Source organism: Diplotaxodon limnothrissa, linkage group LG6 (assembly GCF_057381915.1).
Source record: "Diplotaxodon limnothrissa isolate DT_005_m linkage group LG6, D_limnothrissa_male_GT1.1, whole genome shotgun sequence".
NCBI lineage: Eukaryota > Metazoa > Chordata > Actinopteri > Cichliformes > Cichlidae > Diplotaxodon > Diplotaxodon limnothrissa.
The window spans coordinates 13,650,085-13,671,487 of NC_140601.1; the positions used below are offsets into that span (position 1 = coordinate 13,650,085).

The following is a 21,403-nucleotide window of genomic DNA, read 5'->3' on the forward strand; positions in this document are numbered from 1 at the left end:
CTACTTCTTCACCTCCACGTCCTCTTCCTCGGCCTCCTCTACCTCTCACTCTTTCTGCTCCCTCCATTGTACTCCGCACACACAGCTTACCTGTATTATAGTGCTTAGGCTGATTGCAAAGTGAACTAATTATCTAAAAAAGTTTTCACATGTGAAAGTGTGCCAGACAGTTGGCAAATTAGTGTTAATGATAGCCATACATGTGTATACTTTTGCTAGGAGTGTGTTGGAAATTTGGTAATTGAGTGTTGTGCAGTGAATTGTGCCTACAGTTTTGCAAAGTGTGTGTTACAAAATTGCAAACTGAGTGCAAAGCAGTTTTTGTGCTTTTAGTTTTGCAAACTCAGTGAGTGGTTTTGCTATAAGTCTGAATAGTTTTAGAGATTGTGCTACAGGAATCACAGTTAGGGTTTAAGCATTCAGAAAAAACTGTAAGTATACTTGTATAGATAGCACATATATACATCATACTATTTCATTTACAGAACTAAAATTAGTTTGTTGTATAAAGAGAATCTTTGAGCTTGATTCAATGGTTAGGCCTCATGAATACAGCTTCGTGGATGAAGCTGTATTCAATCTAGCAAATAGCAGAAGAAGAGGTTGCAACATGGGTTTTCAATTTTGAGTGGTAGTGTGTAAATGATGAAAACAGTGTGTTAGTTGTGTTTAACTTCTGTAGCCTGTGTGCACCGTTCTGGGTACAAGTGCACCACACTGCTAAATGTGTTTTGTGTTTGAGAATGTGTTTAGAGTTTTGGTAAATGGGAGATTCAGAGTTACAAATGGTGTCCTAACCAGATGAATAATGTTTAAGATTTTGGCAACTGTGAGATTGATTTGATGAATGAGTTTTCATAGTTGACAGTTTAGTTTTCACAATGGGATTTAGTGTTTTAGCAATTCAGAAAAACTGTAAAGTCAGTGAGGAAGGGATTCTTCTGCTCACTTGATGACCTCAGTAAACCTTTTGGATAAGTTTTTTTCTCTCACTTCCCAGATTCAGTGTTTTTCAGTACAGCATATTCATTTTTACAATCATGGTTTAAACCCTAAAAAGTAACCCTTTTCAACAGAGCTTTGGCTATTTATACGATTTGAAACTACAGTTGTCCCTTGCTATAACGCGGTTCACCTTTCGCGGCCTCGCTGTTTTGTGGATTTTATTTCAGGACACAGTGCACTGCGTCCTGATTGGCTGTAGACCAATGTCAATCAATCTCGTGCCGTGTCTCCTGTACAGTACAGAATGCTTCCAGCTTGTCAAATTTCCATAAATCTTTGATCGCTAGCAGTATGACTCTGAAGTGCTGTACTGTATGTTTGTAACAAACACAATGTCGACGAAACGTTTTGCACCGCCAAAGGCACCTGGGGGTGCCTTTTTATTTATTCTAGTCTTGGTGTCTACAAAAAAAAGAAAGAAAAAAGTTATTTACGGCCATTCAAACACCACCAAAGGTTTAATGAGCCAAATATCAATTAATCAGAACTCACATTTATTTCTTTATAATCAGCATTATTATAAATGATACATTAAGTCCCTAAATATGACCCATGCAAGCATTGCTAAACTTAATGTTTTATATACTTGTTACAAATCAAAGAACTGAAAAATATACATAAAATATTTGCATGTTATGAAGGCTTTTGCAAGAATGACACACAAGAATGCATTTGTAATCATACTTATGAAGAGGCCTGACCATTTTTACACATAATTCAGAAAATAATCACAAGTGTCTTTAATGAATACACAAAGTGATTTGAATGTGGACCCACCACCAAAATCAAATGAGGATTAAACAAGATGACTGTCTGCCTCAGACTATATGACACATCAAATTAGCTGTAACTCTAAGTGCATGGTATGTGTTAATTTTGTGCCCAATTATTATTCTTTATATATTGCACATAAAGAATGTTATCACCCAACCTGACATGATACTTGATTAAAGATAAGCTACCAGCATTTCCATAGTGTGTGCCAGCCAGAATGCGTTTTCATTGTGAAGATGGTTGGTATTGGTTACAGGTGGATCCAGTCAGGTGTCTGTCACATGTCAGAGTATACTGGACCTCAACAGTGCCGCCTTTTTGAAGTGAGCATCTGATTGTGTTTGTACCTTGAGTCAGGTACTTCACACACGATCCCAGGTGGTCATCAAAGAACACATCCTCGTCCCAGACTTCAATCATCAGAGGCGAGCTTGTTGCCACCTTTTTTAAAAAAAGTCAGACAAAGTTAAACCAAAGTGAAATAAAATTATGTATGTTGTGCCCATTTAAAGTAATGTTTCATTTTATTACAATAATAATTTAAAAGAAAAAAAAACTCCAGAAGGAAAAAATAGCATTTCACCAGTGCTTCATTATTATTTGTCTTTAATATAAAGATATAACAGTGTGATTCTTTTCTTTATCTGAGAAGATAATTATGCAAAATCTTGAAAAAAAAGAGCTTTTTAAAATGTCCTTGGTTTTACTTGTTGTAGTGGATAAAAGTGAGATAGAAGTGCTTTGTACTGACATTTTCCAGAATGTAATTGGTGGTCCAGGAGGGGGAGTTAGATTCGATCACACTGGTCTGGAATTTTTGCGATTGAAACTGGATCTTAACATATCTGTGAAATGGCAAAATGTGGAAAAAGAACATTACTGTATTAGGAGGGATATTATACCCCTTATGTCAAACAGAGTGATTTGTGGCCCCAATAAATGATTTGTGACCCTAGGAAGTAATAAAGGAAGTAATAAAACATATGGTAGCCATAAAATTATTATATTCATAAAATTTATGATATTCATAAATTTGTGATATTCATCAAAATATGCTAGTTCATAGCTCATTAATTTTTCCCCCAAAAATAAATGATTTGATTTTTTTTTATATCAAATAGCATTCTTCATTTTTAAGCCATTAAATTTTTTTTTTACTCTTTATGCTTAAAAACTGCCATCTGGTGGTGGGTCAGTGCGTGTGTGCGCACGCGCGCGCCCCCCGTGCGTGTGTGTCTGTGCGCGCTTGTGCGCGTGCCTGTGTCTGGGCCCGTGCTCGTCTGTGTGTGTGTGTTAAACCAGAGTAAAAGTGCTTAGTTAAACTTGTGTTTTTGTAACGTTCAGTATGGCGGGAGATACAGGCTGCATCCCTCATTGGAAAACTTTATTTCAATTTATTTGCATTTGTTTAATCTGAACAAGGAAAATGAGAATCCAAGTCCGATTCACAAATGCTGGAGATCCCCCCAAAAAAACCACCCCAAGCATAAGCGCACCGCGGCTCCCAGCAAAAACCTCCTGAAAAACCCTCCGTCTTTCTCCAAAAACGCACAACAACAGCAAACCCCCCCCCCCCCCTAGAATAACTCGATAAAACTCTCGCTATCCCCCCCAAGCATAAGCTCACCGCGGCTCCCACCCAACCCTTAGGCAAACAAGCAGGAAACCTCCAGAAAAAACCCTCCGTATTTTTATCGAAAACACGCGCAAAAAACCCCCCCAGGAATAACTTGTTAGGGGGAACCCTCTATTCCCAAAACTTATATTCGATAACAGGGTAAAAACTCCTGAAAAAATCCTTAGTCTTTTTTCTTCAAACCAGCCCTCTTACTAGCTCCATCTCAAATTCAGCGCACAGCCTAAGTTCTACCTCGCACTGAGCCGCAGCCAGCGCACAATTTTTTCCCTTGTTACTCTCGCTATATCTGCTCCTTATTAATGATTTCGGGCTCTCCGTTCGAAATTTGCGCTGGAGACCAACTCCGCCTTCGAGACGTGCCTAACTTCGCCCCGCTGCCAATGACATAACAAAAGAGCGGCTCCCCTTGCACCCCGGTTAGCCAATCGCATACAGGTCCGATTTTTATGATCTCTCGCTGAGAGAAAAATATCCGTCTGTCCAATCGGGAGAGATCTGTTCTTAGCGCTAGGTCGTCCCGCTTCTGCCGGCCACAGCTCCATCCCCACCGGCGCTTCTTCTCTCCCGCGACCCTCGGGGAAAAATATTCGTCTGTCCGCCAAGATTTGCTCTCCGCGGTCGGTCCTCACGCTCCTGGCTCCCGGAGCACCATCCCCACCAACGCTTCTTCTCCCCCATCAGGCAGACGAAATTCACGGCGCCTGCTTTTGCGAGCTAAACACGGTCAGTCTCTCTATGTTCTCACTTTTTTTCTAATTTTATAAAAACTATCCTTTTGTATTTAACATAACTCACTGTTTTTTTTTTTGGGGGGGGGGGGGGGGGGGGTTATCCTCAAATTGTTAGGTCTACTTAAACATCTCAGGAGCAACAGAACAAGCAGCAGGACCAGAAGGATAAGGAGCACAAGGACAAAGCGCAGACGACACCAGCTCGCTTCTATCGCTCTTCGAGCAGTATGTCTCATTGCTGAATTAATTCGCTCATCATATAAAAAGCTGTTTTTTTTTCTTTACTTTTTCAACAACTGTGCTTTTAGATATTCTTGTCACTCAATAAAAATGGATAACCAGGAACATGATATTACAGACCCATTTCTTGCTTCTAGCGTTAGCTAGGTTAAATCAAAATACTGTTCATTCACAGAATACACCTCCACAAAGCGGTGAGCAACCTGATGTGATCAATAATAATAATAATGACCCTTTAGAAATGCTTAATTTAGCTCTAGCCCGATTAGCGCCTAGTGAAAGTGTCTCGCAAAATAGCTCTCAATGTTTGAGTGTTGAGCATGGTGAGATCCAAACAGAGTCAGACGCGGCTCATTCTCAACTGAGTCTGACACAAAACATTTCCTCATCCGATCCGTTTATAGCGCTTAATCAGGCTTTAGCAGCCTTGGCAGAAATCTTTATCTATCTATCTTTATCGCTCATAATGCCAAGAGTTTTGATGCTTACATTATTCTCAGGGCTATGGTTAAGCAAAGCTTAAAACCAAAGTTAATCAGTCAAGGCTCGAAATTGATCAGCTTTACAGACACAGACTTAAACCAGCGCTATATGGACTCGTGCTGTTTCCTTCCGATGCCGTTGTCAGGTATCCCAAAAGGAATGGGGTTTTCAGACAGCATTAAAGGCTTTCCCCCCATTGTTTCAGTTCGAAACAAACATCACTTATCCTCCCCCTCCGCCTATAGTCTCGAGCGTATGACAACACAGGGCAGGAAAGAATTTTACAAATGGTATGATTCAGTCAGCTCCGGCACCTTCAATTTCATGAAAGAGGCCCTTTTATACTGTGAAAACGATGTTGAAATTCTAGCTCGGGGTTGCACATTGTTCAGAAACGGATTTATTGAAGAGACAGGAGTAGATCCTTTCAGCCGCAACACCCTTGCTAGCGCGTGCCTAAAACCTATTTAACAAACTTCATGCCAATGAATTCTTTAGCAATACCATGCCCTCTAAATTACCATAATCAGGTCAAATCATTTTCCTCATCCTCAATTCAATGGCTCCAATATCTCTCTTACACACAAGGTGTTTTTATCAGACATGCACTCAATCAAGGGGAAAAACAGCTCACTAGTTATTATGTGGATGGGTATGGTCAGATTAACGGTAAAACATACCTGTGGGAATTTTTGGGTTGCTACTTCCATGGGTGTGTTACGTGTTTTTCAAATCAGGCCGATGTTAACCCTCTGTTAGGGGCCTCTTTTTCAGACAGTAACATGGCCGCTCAAGACAGGCTCGCTAGATTGAGAGCTGAACATAATGTGTGTCCTGTTATAATCTGGCAGCATGAGTGGACCAAGTTAAAACGTACTGATGAGAGTGTAATCAACTTCCTCAGACGTTATGATCCACCAGAGCCTTTGAATCCTCGCCATGCCCTCTTCAGAGGCCGTACAAGCCCAGCACAGTTGCGTTGCAGTGTAGCGCCTGGTGAGAAAATTAGTTATGTGGATGTCACCTCGTTGTATCCGTTTGTAAATAGCACCTGTCGTTACCCCTTAGGCCATCCTCAAGTAATTTTTCGAAATTTTCAGCACCCTAAAAACTACTTTGGGTTTATCAAAGCAGTTGTATACCCACCCAGAGGACTCTATAAAACAAAGTCAGGCAAGCTTCTCTTTACTCTCTGTCGCACTTGTGCTGAAATGAACAACCAAGAGGGGAAAGACCTTTTTCGTGAAATCTGTATTGGAAAACTGTGTACGTTTCGAACAAGTTTGTTGACAATGTTGTGTGGGTTTATACATCCTTTCAGCCTCTGTATTCTGAGCTTCAAGAGAAAAATAAAATCATTAAATTCATTGAAGGTCTCCATGATTCTTTTGACGATGAGAGCTTGTTTCCCTCACACCAGAGTCATCTCATTGTACTGGATGATGTTATTTTTCAAGCAGCAAATCATCCAAAAGTGGTCCGGATTTTCACAAAGTACAGACACCATAAAAATATGAGTGTGATGATGTTGAGCCAAAATGTGTTTCTACAAGGTAAACACAGCAGGACGATCAGTCTGAACAGTGTTATTTAAAAACCTCACGATAAATTACAAGTTAATACACTAGCTAGACAAATATGTCCAGGACGTCTGCATTTCATCTTGGAGAGTTTTGAAGAAGCCACGAGAGAACCACACGGATATTTATTGATAGGTTTAACCCCCACCTCTCCAGAGCAACTCAGACTGAGATCCGGGATACTACCGTCAGAACAGCTGTGTGGAAATATTCCAATCACACAATGCCAACATAAGAAGTTGAAATGACATAAGAGAAAATCAGACAAATGGCCAACAGACGTGACGGTGTCAGGAAGAAAAAGAAGGTAATGACTCAAAAAGGCAGCTTCCTCTTACCACTACTCACAACAGTCTTACCCATCATAGCTGATTTAGCTATAGGCGCCATTCGCAAATAAAAATGCAGAAAATGTATCTGATCTCGCCTGAGCAGATCAAATGCTTACATGAAACGCATGCAAATGCTTCTCGACCAAGCATCAGAGACAAAGCCGAGGATGAACTGGACAGTCAAATGAGACGTGTATTGGAGACTCAGGGTCTAAACCCCGATGAGAAAATAAAAAAAGTATAACATGCTTTTACAAAAGTATCTCATACTAGAGAGACAAAAAGTAGATGAAAGCAAGCAAATAACACTAAGGCTCCCCGCTGCGCGTGAAGAGGGACAGAGTGAGAGATCACATGATGAGCGCGACTACCAGCAGGAAGAAAGCGAGGAGGGGGAGCAGGTGGCAAGTGTGAATAAGGTTTTACATGCCGTTTTAACCCACATAAACCCTCGCTCAAAGAGAAACACTGAATATCTAATGCGTAGAATATTAGCATCAAAAGGTCACAGCGGATGGACTGAGGACGGAGAATTGATGCATAGAGAAAAGCCTATACCAGGAAGTCACGTGCTCGACTTGATGAAGTTTTTAGCAAGCTCTTGGACAAGTGTGAAGCCAACAGGCTGGCGTTCACTTGCACGAACTCTGGCGGACCTAAAGCTACCCCTGTCCACTATTGGAAACTTGTCAGCCAGAAGGGAAATAGCAGCGCTAAAAGATTCAAGAGAAACAGGAGAATACCACAGATCATCCGAGGAAGATGTTATTGTTAAGCCAAAAAAAGAAGAAAAGCAAGACAATTGCCTTATCACCCACATGGTTAAATTTCTGATGTAATCAAAAACCAAAAATAAAACATTATTATTATGTTTTTAAGTGAATTATCTCTCATGTTTTTTATTTAACAAAAAGCACATGTTACGACTGTTGTCGTAATTATCATATGTAAATTTGAGTGTGCAGGTGCTCCTCCGTGATTGGTGCATCCAGGGTGGCTGGATTGCACCGATTGGCTAAGGACCGGGAGGCAGCGATAAGAAGACACCGCCAGGGACTGCCAGGTCATTCATCCTCGGCCCAACCCAACCGGCAGACCGTTCACTGTGTCACTATGTTGGTTAATGTAAGAGCGTGTAGGGGTGGACCGCCTTTTTGTTTGATCAGTTTTCTCCTGTTTTTGAGAAAGTCCACACACACACTGACCCACCACCAGATGGCGTTTTTTAAGCATAAAAAGTAAAAACTTTTTATGCTTAAAAATAAAGGATGCTATTTGATATAAAAAACTTTTTTTTAATAATGAAATCATTTATTTTTGGGGAAAAATTAATGAACTATGAACTAGCATATTTTGATGAATATCACAAATTTATGAATATCATAATTTTCATGAATATAATAATTTTATGGGTACCATATGTTTTATTACTTCCTTTATTACTTCCTAGGGTCACAAATCATTTATTGGGGCCACAAATCACTCTGTTTGACATAAGGGGTATAATATCCCTCCTTGTGTTAATGTCTATGATTCATCTGTTATGTTTACAGTGGCTTTCCTTTGAAGCTTATCTTGTTCACTACTCACCCGTCAGTCTTGCCCCAAAAATCTCCTTTCAGACCAGAGGCTTGGATCATTGTTATCCTTAGTGTTCCTTTCTGAATCTCTTTAGGACAACAGTTGGAATCCAGGTTGGGACCACTGCTGCTACAGTACGACTGTGTGTTTGATCGACTGATGCTGTTGTCTTTTAAGTACTGCTCTATTGCAGCCTTTACTCCTTTATTCCGTGCTGACGTTTGCACCAGTTCATACAGTGGTCTTAGAGAGTAGCAAACCACATCAGGTTGATCTATGAGGGTTTTTAGCCAATTCTGGTAGCCCAGTGAGTCATTTCTGGTGAGTGAAAACTCCCCAGTCCAGCCTCTGCCTCCTACCACTTCTGAATAATGACCGTGAAGACCAGAGGCGTACATAACAGAGACACCTTGGTTGTTTAGGACTGAGGCGCATAAGTTAAAAGAAGGACCCAGATTAACATTCCCCAGGCCTACCTTGACACCCAATGACAAGCAGTCGTGTACCTGTGTGAAAGGAGGTAACACTGGATATTGCTTTTGTTGGTACAAAGTGTATGTACATATGTTCACTGCTTTAACCAGATATATGTGCTACACATACCTGGGATGAAGTAAGATGATTCAGACTGGACAAGCAGGTACGTGTAGACGTGACTCGCCTGAACTGCCCTCCAAGATCAACCTGAAAAAACATTTATTAAACATTTTTAAAAAAGGGTTTAGTCCATGGGGCCCGGCCGGGCACAGCCCGAAGAGGAGACATGGGCCCATCCTCCCGCAGGCCCACCACCCGCAGGAGGCGCCATAGGGGTCGGGTGCATTGTGTGCCGGGTGGCGGCCAGGAGCGGAGGCCCTGGCGGACTGACCCCCGGCTGCCAAGACTGGCAATAGGGACATGGAATGTCACCTCTCTGGTGGGGAAGGAGCCTGAGTTAGTGCGTGAGGTTGAGAGGTACCGGCTAGATATAGTCGGGCTCACCTCTACGCATGGCTTGGGCTCTGGAACCAGTCTCCTGGAGAGGGGCTGGACTCTGTCTCAGTCTGGAGTTGCCCCTGGTGAGAGGCGGCGGGCTGGGGTGGGTATTCTAATATCCCCTCGGCTTGCTGCCGATATGTTGGGGTTTTTCCCGGTGGACGAGAGGGTTTGTTCCCTGCGCCTTAGGGTCAGGGAACGGGTCCTGACTGTCATCTGCGCTTATGCGCTGAGTGGCAGTTCAGAGTACCCAGCCTTCTTAGAGTCCCTGGGGGGGGGGTGCTGGAGGGTGCTCCGCCTGGAGACTCTGTTGTCCTGCTGGGAGACTTCAATGCTCACGTGGGTAACGACAGCGAGACCTCGAGGGGCGTGATTGGGAGGAACGGCCTCCCTGATCTGAACCCGAGCGGTGCTTTGTTATTGGACTTCTGTGCTAATCACAGTTTGGCCATAACTAACACCCTGTTCGAACATAAGAGTGTCCATAAGTGCACGTGGCACCAGGACGCTCTAGGCCGTAGGTCGATGATCGATTTTGTAATCGTATCAGCAGACCTCCGACCATATGTTCTGGACACTCGGGTAAAGAGAGGGGCTGAGCTGTCAACTGATCACCACCTGGTGGTGAGTTGGATCAGGTGGCGGGGGAGGACGCTGGACAGACCTGGTGCACCTAAACGCGTAGTGAGGGTGTGCTGGGAACGTCTAGCAGAGGCCCCAGTCCGCGAGATCTTCAACGCACACCTCCGGCAGAGCTTCAACAGCATTCCGAGGGAGACTGGGGACATTGAGTCCGAATGGACCATGTTCAGCGTCTCCATTGCCGAAGCTGCTGCATTGAGCTGCGGCCACAAGGTGGTTGGTGCTGCCGTGGTGGTAATCCCCGAACCAAATGGTGGACACCAGAGGTGAAGGGAGCCACCAGGCTGAAGAAGGAGTCCTATCGGGCTTGGTTAGCCTGTGGGACTCCGGAGGCAGCCGACAGGTATCGACAGGCCAAGCGGAATGCGGCTCGGGCAGTGGCTGAAGCAAAAACTCGGGTGTGGGAGGAGTTCGGAGAGGCCATGGAAAAAGACTTTCGGACTGCCTCGAAGAGATTCTGGCAAACCGTCAGGCGTCTCAGGAGGGGAAAGCGGTGCTCTACCTGCACTGTGTATAGTGCTGGCGGAGCGCTGCTGACGTCGACTGAGAAAATTGTCAGGCGGTGGAAGGGATACTTCGAGGACCTCCTTAATCCCACTGACACGTCTTCCGAGGAGGAAGCAGAGTCTGGGGATGAGGGGAATGACCCGCCAATTTCCGGGGGCGAGGTCACTGAGGCAGTTAAACAACTCCTTGGTGGCAGAGCCCCTGGTGTTGATGAGGTCCGCCCCGAGTTCCTGAAGGCTCTGGACGTTGTAGGGCTGTCCTGGTTGACACGCCTCTGCAATGTTGCGTGGAGATCAGGGGCAGTACCTGTGGACTGGCAGACTGGGGTGGTGATCCCCATCTTTAAGAAAGGGGACCGGAGGGTGTGTTCCAACTACAGGGTGATCACACTCCTCAGCCTCCCTGGAAAAGTCTATGCCAGGGTGCTGGAAAGGAGAGTTCGTCCGCTAGTCGAACCTCGGATACAGGAGGAACAATGCGGTTTTCGTCCTGGTCGCGGAACACTGGACCAGCTCTTTATCCTCTCCAGGATACTTGAGGGTGCATGGGAGTTTGCCCAACCAGTCTACATGTGTTTTGTGGACTTGGAGAAGGCATTCGACCGTGTCCCTCGGGGTGTCCTGTGGGAGGTGTTGCGGGAGTATGGGGTGTCTGGCCCATTGCTACGGGCCATTTGATCCCTATACAACCGTTGCAAGAGCTTGGTTCGCATTGCCGGCAATAAGTCAGACTCGTTCCCGGTGGGTGATGGGCTCCGCCAGGGCTGCCCTTTGTCTCCGGTTCTGTTCATAATTTTTATGGACAGGATTTCTAGGCACAGCCAAGTGGCGGAGGGCTTTCGCTTTGGTGGCCTCAGAATCTCATCTCTGATTTTTGCAGATGATGTGGTTCTGTTGGCTTCATCGGGTGAGGGCCTCCAGCTCGCACTGGAAGGGTTCGCAGCCGAGTGTGAAGCAGCGGGAATGAGGATCAGCACCTCCAAATCTGAGGCCATGGTTCTCAGCCGGAAAAGGGTGGAGTGCCCACTCCGGGTCGGGGATGAGTTCCTGCCCCAAGTGGAGGAGTTCAAGTATCTCGGGGTCTTGTTCGCGAGTGATGGGAGAAGGGAGCCGGAGATCGACAGACGGATTGGGGCTGCAGCTGCAGTAATGCAGACGCTGCACCGGTCCATCGTGGTGAAGAGGGAGCTGAGTGTAAAAGCGAAGCTCTCAATTTACCGGTCGATCTACGTCCCTACCCTCACCTATGGCCACGAGCTGTGGGTAGTGACCGAAAGAACGAGATCGCGGATACAAGCAGCAGAAATGAGCTTCCTCCGAAGGGTGGCTGGCCTCTCCCTTAGAGATAGGGTGAGAAGTTCGGCAATCCGGGAGGGGCTCAGAGTAGAGCAGCTGCTGCTCCACATCGAAAGGAGCCAGCTGAGGTGGTTCGGGCATCTGACAAGGATGCCCCCTGGGCGCCTCCTGGGTGAGGTGTTCCAGGCATGTCCCACCGGGAGGAGGCCCCGGGGCAGACCCAGGATACGCTGGAGAGATTATATCTCTCGGCTGGCCTGGGAACGCCTTGGTATTCCCCCGGATAAGCTGGAGGAGGTGGCTGGGGAGAGGGAGGTCTGGGCCTCTTTGCTTAGGCTGCTGCCCCCGCGACCCGGCCCCGGATAAAGCGGATGAAGATGGATGGATGGATGGATGGATGGGTTTAATGACTTCTGAATGGTATAAAAAAAATTAAAGGGATGTGTATATTAATTTTATCACCTGGCGAATATAATGTGTGCCGTATGTGTCTATGAAGTGTCTGTACTGGGCTTTGGTTGCATTGCTGTAGGTAGCTGGGAGTCTGGCCACATCTTTACTGAACTCAGCACTGAGAGGAGGGCTGTTGGACACACGGTAACTAAACACACAAAAAAAATACAGATTAATAGACATCAAACTTAAATTTAAAAAATTAGATGTTGTAGTAGTCTTTAAACTCTACCTATAATGTTTACAGGTGATTATATGTGTGCTGAAGGTGTAGCGATCCTCTCTCTTCTTGGTTACAGCAAAGTTGTATGCTGTAGATCTTGTTCCTCCAAACTCCAGGTTGCCAAGCTTCTCAATATCCAGTCCAACCTAAGAGAAATGAAGGCATGAGCTATGTGATTTATATTTTGATTGAAGTGTGATTGTTAGTGAGTGAATTATAGGACCACATTGAGTTAAGATGACAACTCACCTGTTGTTCAACTTTTATTTGCAATAGGCCTTAAAAGTACCTTTAATTGAAAGCAGCTAAAAAGCTTGTTACCATAGAGAGTATAAAAGATGCATGTAGCTATTGTGATGTCATATGTTGGTTTATGAAGTCTCATTTTGAAGTGTGCTGATTGTAAACCAGACACTCAGTGACTGACTTGTAATTAACAAGTTGTTGAGCAATGGGTGTGTAGTCCTTTATTGTCATTGTAGAATGTACAATGAAATTGTGTGTGCTCCACACCAACTGTGCACAAATAAAATATAAATACAGTTTTTCTCAAATGTTAAAACACAAAAGCCAATCCTGTAACCCAAATGACCAGTAGTCTAAACACATTTACTAAATGTAGCCACCATATTCCAGTACCATAAACACATGTCACATGAAGACACAATTCACAAAACACAACCCTCTGTACTCATAAATCTAAACACATTTGTCCTTGCTAAAACACATGTTGCAAAACAGCTCTGCTCATATTCACAAATGAAAGCCCATGTGATGCAAAATGCTTGCTACAGTCACCAATCTTTGAACACAGGGAACACACCTGGCATCAGTCACTACACACAACGACTCAAAATTGAAGACACCTGTTGCTAATGATGTGACCCCACCTATAAAAGCATAGTTTGGTGAAGATGCCAAACAATCACAATGGATGAAGGCATTCGAGCGTGCGGAAGGAGAAGAGCTGCAGGCCAAAGAGGAAGAGGGGTTGAGATCAGAGGAGGAAGAGGTGAAGGCCTAAGAAGAAGAGGAGTTCGGAGTAGAGGAGGAAGAGAAGGAGGCCAACAAGAGAGAGGAGAAGGTCCAGGTGGGAGAAGAAGACAACCTCGCACCATCATAACAGATGATATGCGAGCAACAGTAATTGATCATGTCATTGTCCATGGCATGACAATGGCTGAAGCGGGACGAAGAGTACATCCAAACCTGAGTAGGTTCACCGTGGCCACCATTATCAAGGCATTTAGACAACACAACAGGTATAGTACGCTATTGCTTTCTTTGTCACACTACAGTTTTACAGGCCTGTGAAAGTGGTCTGTTACTTTACATGTAGTTTTACATATAAATCAGTCAATTGACAACACATGTTTCTTTCTTTAGAGCTGAAAGAATGCCACATAGAGGTGGGAGGGTTGCCATATTCACAGCGGCACAAGAAACCCTCATTGCAGATATGGTCCGTGAGAACAACTGCATTAGACTCCGAGAGATCAGAGACAAAGTCATTGCAGATAATGTAAACTTTGAGAACATTGATGCTGTCAGCATGTCCACAATAGACCGAGTTCTCCGGCGCCAACAGATGAGGAGGAAACAAGTCTACAGGGTTCCCTTTGAGCGCAACTCTGCGCGACACATAGAACAACGTTACGAGTATGTGCAAGTACGTATACATCCATGTCCACAGTACAGTTAGTGGACATACTGTGTTGCTTAGTGGCCTACATTACTTCTGGACAATACTGTGCTACCTGATTGACCGTTCTGAACACCTGTACGCTTTTCCATGTTCACAGAGGATAATGCAGTTGGACGCGATGGCCAGACCCCATGAGTACCTCTTCCTGGATGAGGCTGGCTTCAACCTCCAGAAACGAAGGCGAAGAGGCCGTAACATCATTGGCCAAAGAGCCATCACTGAGGTTCCTGGCCAACGGGGGGGTAATATTACTCTTTGTGCAGCTATGGGTACGGAGGGGCTTGTCCACCGGCATGCTGTCCTTGGGTCTTACAACAAACAACGTCTCCTCACCTTCCTAGAGGAGCTAAAAGACATCCTCCTGGACCGTCAACAACACCATCCTAGGCTAGCACATCACATGTATGTGATCATTTGGGACAACGTCCGCTTCCACAAAACACACCAAATCAGAGAGTGGTTCACCACCAACAGTGACCACTTTTTAAACGTCTGTCTGCCACCCTACTCCCCTTTCCTGAACCCTATAGAGGAGTTCTTCTCATCATGGAGATGGAAGGTGTATGACAGACAGCCATACACAAGAGAGAACCTCGTACGGGCAATGGAGCTGGCCTGTGCTGACATCCCAGTGGAGGCCTTCCAGGGATGGATTCGCCATTCCAGGGCGTTTTTCCCGCGGTGCCTAGCAAGGGACAATATAGCCTGTGATGTGGATGAGGTGATGTGGCCCAATGCAGCTCGGCGACATGATGCCGCACAGTGACTGTGTGTAATACTGTAAAAAGACCGTGTAGACAATAAAAAAGACTTCACACCCTGATCATGTTTCCGAGAGTACTGTTGTGTGCGATAGATTCTGTTTTTGCATTGAGTTGTGTTACAGTAGTGTACGTACATGCAATATGTTTTTATAGATTTATAGTCTTCATGTGAAACTCACAAATCTAAATGCCTAATCCTCTGCAGGGTTCTATGATGATCCGTTACTGTACAGTTTATAAAAATATGCATTGGCAGTTATGAACCAAAGAACCTTCTCACAAATTGAGCATTGTGTTTTCAATTGTTTTTCTGTAGTGTGTAATGCTGTGTATAGTGTTTACAGTTTTGACAGCTTCGAGCTGCTTTCTTGGTGTGGGAGTTTGAGTTTTGCAGTGGGAAGGTGTGGTTGTGTTTATGTAGCTTTAGAGAAGGGTGTTGTGTTTGGACATTGGGGGACCTGGGGCCTGTTCTTCGTACGTCGCTTACTACATCCAAGATCAAATGACACATCCAAGACCAAACCATCGCGCTAACCGTGAGCTCGCTAATCCGGTTCCCCGAACACACCTGCTGTTGACGATTAGTACAGCTGGACGCAGTAATGTGACATCACTGGGTGTCGTAAAAGGGGCTACGCATCGATAGTAGAAACATTGATCGGCAACCCGCTGATTGGTCGGCGAAAATGTCGAAGGGGCGTGCTCGGTATTTTCCGGCAGCAGAGCAAGAACTCATGAGTGAGGGATTTCAGGAGTTTCAGAGTTTAATTAAAACGCAAGAGAAAACTGCAAAGGCTGCAGAAGCAAGGAGAGAGGGCTGGCAGAAAGTTGCTGACAAATCAAACTCGTAGGTAATTTAATAATAATAGTACTAATAATAATGGATTGGGTTCATATAGCGCTTTCCAAGGCACCCAAAGCGCTTTACGATACCACTATTCATTCACTCCCACATTCACACACTGGTGGAGGCAGCTACGGTTGTAGCCAGGCTGCCATATCGCGCCATCGGCCCCTCTGGCCAACACCAGTAGGCGGTAGGGTAGATCTATCATATGACACTATATTGTCCAATATCATATGGCATTATATTATATTATAATATGTTATATTATATCCCCTTTCACATTAGAGCCACAACAGGACCCACAAGAACATGGGAACAAGTAAAAGTGGAATACAGGAGTATTCTACAGAATGGTAATATTTATCTCTTAGATTGCTTTTCGTCTCTTGGCAAGGTAATACTGGCCTGTAATACTCTGTTAGTTTGTTCATAACAGCAACCAAGAAAAGGGCAGAGGAAAAAAAGACAGGTGGTGGTCCTGCACCCCCTCGTCAACAAGTTGGTTAAGTAAATAATACCCTCACGGGAATATCGATATCTCTCAATGAGCACACTGTCGCGCTGAGCTAAAGGATCCTGTCTATCCCGCAATATACGCTGAATTCTGAGGACTCTCCTTATCAATCTTGCACCTTCCGCAATGGGTTGGTCGCGTATACGGACAGGACATGGCTGCGACAGGCTTCCCAAATCCACCTTCGCTTTTATAGCCGTGGTCTCTCATCTTGATTACACGAAGTAATTTACAATTACTACTCTGAAATATGAATTACATCTGTAATAATCACATACATGTAATAGAATGTTAATAGTACATTTCCCTTTTTTAGGAAATGACCTGTATGTATCTGTGTGACATCAATAAAAGGATCAAGTGCTGCATTATCTTTAGTTACATTGATGTTATTTATTTATGGTGAAACAGTGGTGGAATATCGCTGTTGCTTTCGTATAAATGAAGCGGACATACCTGCGTGGCCGCGATCTAATCCTGTTTACATAAAGTAAACCTGCTCCCGAGCAGGTTTACGCTTACGGCTCTGTTGCTATGACAGCAAGTCCCGGATGAGCTTCGGGGAACCGAACGATCCAGGATCACGCGAAATCGTCAACAATCTAATCGAGCTAACTTACTTAGCGAGGTACGAAGAACAGGCCCCTGGTGGTAACGTTTGTGCACAGCAAATCCAGCATGTCCAAATTAACACTGTCGGATTTGATTTCAACGCTATTAAAGTGTCTATATGGGTCCACACCAGAGAGTGTTAATTTAACACTTTTTGGAGAGTTGGTACGTTAACTCTGATTTAGTGTTAAACACCAAATCTGTCTGGAGTTGATAATTTAACACTTGGTGTTAAGAGTTTATATATTAACTCTCAAAGAGTATTTTAGTTTAACTACGTAAGAGTTATCTTCTAATTCATTCTAAAAAGAGGGAATTTTACTGTTCTGAACTTCTAGAAATTTCTTTTGGAAATAAACATTTACTAAAAAGATGCAATGGTTTTTGAAAAACATTTATTCTGAACTGTGCAGCACAATTTCAAAACATTTTCTGAAAGATGTAACAGTATACATGTTCTCACTTTCATTAGAATTTTGTTTATCAAAAGGTCTGACATGGTAAATGCAAATAACAGCATTCTCATCACTTATTTCTTCAATACAATATGTATGTCCTTCATTCATCCCTTTGTGGAACTTCAACGCACTTCTGCTCTCCCCCATATTCCATCTTCACAAGCATATCCTGTGCGGAGATTGAATAAAAATTAGTTGACACTAATTAATGGCACAAATAATCCAGTAAACAATTGCAGCACAGTAAAAAAAAAAAAGAGAAAAAAAAGGAATCCTTTTTGAGCCATTACTTGTGTAAAGTATTTTCCCAAAAGACAAAGACACAGGCAACAGGTAATACTGAACTAAATGTAAAACCTCAACCTTTTTCATTTTTACTTAAACCGTGTGCACAAAACTCTGGAGGGATCTAAATGCTAACGTAGAATCCAGTCAGGAAGTCTGCTACTGCTGTTTGCTCGTGTTTTGTTTTGTTTTTTTTTTTGTTTTTGTTTTTGTTTTTTATGGGCGATCGTTTTCAGGCTTCAAGTAGCACCATTATACCAACATTTCACATTCTACACATTGTTTTAGGTGTATTTGACCAAAAGTTTGACTGAAAATTCACATGCAAGCTTTTTTTCAAGGCTGTGGTATTTGCCTGCAAACAATACCTTTCAGCTAGCTAAAGCAGAATGTTATGCTATCACCGAGCAACATGGCTAATGCCTTTCACACAGCTTTGTCTCAACTCCAAAGAGCCACAGAAGTAAAAGCTCATAATAATAATTGAAACAATCTTTGAAAAAATGACTTACCAAGCATGGCAAACAACTCAAATATGTAGTGCAAAATGTTCTGAAACGGCTTCACTTCAGCTTCGATTGGAGCCATGCTGGGGGCGGAGTCTGTGAATTTACTCTATTGGTGTCATAGCCCCTCTAGGAGTTCAGAGTTAAGAGGTCAAGAGTTAATGTTTCCATTGTAACACCTCCAGATTTGAAATAGAAACACTCATTTTTAACACTCGATTTTAACTACTATCATTTTACACCTCAGAGTTACATTAAAAGAATGTGACTCTGCTTAGAGTAAAATTAACTCTACTTTTGCAAGAAGACTATTAACACCAAAACATTTAACACTTTTGAATTTGCTGTGTGACATGTGTTTTAGCATTTGAGAAACACTGTAATAAGACAGCAGGAATAAATAACAAACAGGAGAAATATATAGTCAAGAGGAATATTTACAAAAAGAAGAGAAAGGCTCACATTGGAGAACAAGTTGCAAAGTTCTTGGAAGTAGTGCCAGCTTAGACCAGCTTATTGTCCATGTCCAAACAATGCATGGTCATGTTGTTGTTGGCATGATGACATTGTTTATATCATTTGAATTATTTCTTTATCTTCTCAAGGTCCATGTCATCGTTGTAAATTGTTTAAGCTTTACATTATTTATGCTATGCTATTTTATGTAGTTAAACTTATTGTGCTTTTATTTTGAAAGTCAAGCTTGCTTACAAGTCGCGCTGTTTCCTTTTTGGGAGAAAAAAGGAGAAAACTAAGTGCGGAGCAAGAATGAGGCCGTTCTTTAGTGAAAGTCACACTAAGTGGAATGGGCTTTAAATACACACTTATAAGGAAACTTCAGAAGAATGGTGACTAATTCCCTTTTTGCAGCATGCAGCCAACGAGGTATTTATTGATATATCTCGTTTTGTTGTACAGTGTTATTTTAGGTGCTGTGTCTTACATTGAGTTTTTATTTTGTTAATGGTGTGTAGTTTTCACGGTGACGTTGGAGAGAAGTCTTCAAATAAACCAGTGACGGAAAACCACTTGCGTCTGCCTTGCTTCGAGGGAATTATAGTCATAGCATTTAAATTATTGATTGTTATAAAAAAAAAAAAACTAGGAGAAGTACTAGTCTCACTCTAAGGACTCTTGAGAAACACCTGACAAGGAAACGGGATTTTTGGGAGAACGAAATGTTTCTTTTTTAAGATCCTTCTACAAGTTAGAACACCTTCTCGTTACTTTTATAGGTTATACATAGACACTGTTCTCACAACCTTCTGTTACTGTGTATTACTGTGCGTGGTGTGTGTGTATGTTATTGCAGGCAATTCTTTCTTACCTAGAGCTACATATTAAAGCAAAAGTGGGATGATTTTCCTCAATAAACAGAGGGGTTCCACACTGTATGATGTTTATATGCCTTGTTACTGTATTTCTCTTCTCTTTTTTTCTTTAAATAATGTCCTTACAATGCTCAGTCATAGGACTTTTTAAAACATGGAGCTAGGAATGATTACAGGACTAGATCAACAGTTTGCAGTAATAGTAACATTATATCCATGTTTCACTCAACATGAATGTTTCCTACCTTCCAGTCGATGCTGCTCTGGTCGGTGTATGTGCTGACCAGTGAACTGTAGAGAAATTATTTTGCTTAATTCCCCAAAATATTCCAGTAGGAAAAAATGATTTGCAATTATTAAATGATTGTTTGATAAAATTAATTAATGTATGCCATGTGGGTGGGATGACATCTATGAATATGTAAAGTAATGTATGAAACCTGTCAGGGCACAATGAGTGATTATGTTTCTAAGTCCTAGAATACCTGATGGAGGTGTGTTCACTGTCCTCGAGACGAAAACTGCAGCGGTTGAATGTACGCCAGTCCAAAGTAGAGACTGGTAGCTGGAAATATAATTAATAACAGGTTTAGCATGTTAATGGTATGCCAAAGTAATTTTTGACATGTTTTTTATTAATTACTATAATATTTAGTTACTTTCTGCAGTTGGCCGCCTTTATGAGGGTTGGTGCAGAGTGTACAGGTTTTTCTTGGAGTGAGGTAGGTCTTCACATCAATCACATAAGCTCCTTTTCGCTTAAGTGTAACAACATCAAAGCCCTCCCCTGCCAGGTCATAACCAGGCACAAAGGGAGCAGACATACACTGGCTCTGAGTCCCAGTCTGACAAGAAAGAGCAGGGGAGAGGCACAACAGAAAGAGGAGGAGGAGGCTCAGGTAGAGAGTGGTGGGAGTTGAAAAGGAGAGCATGGCTGGGAGAAGGGAGAACAGTTGCTTTATTTTAAGCTGTAATGTAATGTATCAAAAAGAAAATGCAAGAAATACTATTTTTGTTTTATTTGGGTTTTTTTTAATCATTCATCTCTCTTAAGTAGATATGACCCGGCTAAGATAAGATAAGATAAGACAGAACTTTATTAATCCCTCGGGTGGGTTCCTCTGGGAAATTCGGTTTCCAAAAGCACAGCACCGACAGAAGTTACAGAGTTACAGAATATTATATATATATATACACACACACACATACACATATATATAAATACAGAGACAAATATAAATAAAATATACGAAGGGGATAAATAGAATAAATAGGAATAAAAATAAAAATACAAGTGAATTGCACATTTCAAGTATTGAGGTCTATTTGCACCATTGACTATTTACAAAAGTATTGCACAAAGGTATTGCACAGTGAGGTGAAGAGGCTATTCACATTGTCATAATATATAGGATGGCTTCTAGTGATTATTTTAAATATTAATTAATATGCCGCTGGTTTTTTGTTTGTTTGTTTTTTAACAATCACTAACAACTGACAGACCACAGTACGTCAGGCTGAAGGACATCATGTCTGACACTGTGGTCAGCAGCACAGGAGCACCACCGGGAACTGTGCTGTCCCCTCTTCTCTTCACCCTGTACACCTCTGACTTCTGCTACATCTCTGAATTATGCCATATTCAGAAGTTTGCAGACGACACAGCCATCATAGGGTGTATCTGGGATAATCAGGAAGAGGAGTACAGAAGTCTGGTGAGGAACTTCGTCACATGGAGTCACACAAACCACCTGCAACTCAACACCTCAAAGACCAAGGAACTGGTTGTGGACTTCGGGAGGTCCAGAGAAGGTCCACTGCCGGTTCAGATAGAGGGGGAGGAGGTGGAGGTGGTCAACAAGTACAAGTACCTCGGGCTGTGGGTGGACAACAAACTGCACTGGTCATGCAACACAGAGCA

General features: G+C 43.0%; 2 protein-coding genes across 2 annotated transcripts; one reads left to right on the top strand and one right to left on the bottom strand.

The window, feature by feature from the left end:
- Nucleotides 1-2,004: 2,004 nt before the first annotated feature.
- On the bottom strand, nucleotides 2,005-20,414 carry LOC146630254 (perforin-1-like). Its single transcript, XM_085355701.1, has 9 exons — nucleotides 20,142-20,414; nucleotides 19,968-20,047; nucleotides 19,728-19,773; nucleotides 12,470-12,606; nucleotides 12,247-12,385; nucleotides 8,969-9,049; nucleotides 8,375-8,871; nucleotides 2,531-2,624; nucleotides 2,005-2,220 (listed from the first exon to the last, which is right to left on the bottom strand). Exons 1-9 carry the CDS (start codon nucleotides 20,412-20,414, stop codon nucleotides 2,005-2,007), a joined length of 1,563 nt encoding a protein of 520 aa, XP_085211827.1.
- LOC146630255 (uncharacterized) lies at nucleotides 13,857-14,931 on the top strand. The gene is made up of 2 exons (XM_085355364.1): nucleotides 13,857-14,129; nucleotides 14,263-14,931. The coding sequence occupies exons 1-2, from the start codon at nucleotides 13,857-13,859 to the stop codon at nucleotides 14,929-14,931; spliced, it is 942 nt and encodes a 313-aa protein (XP_085211490.1).
- Nucleotides 20,415-21,403: the final 989 nt, after the last annotated feature.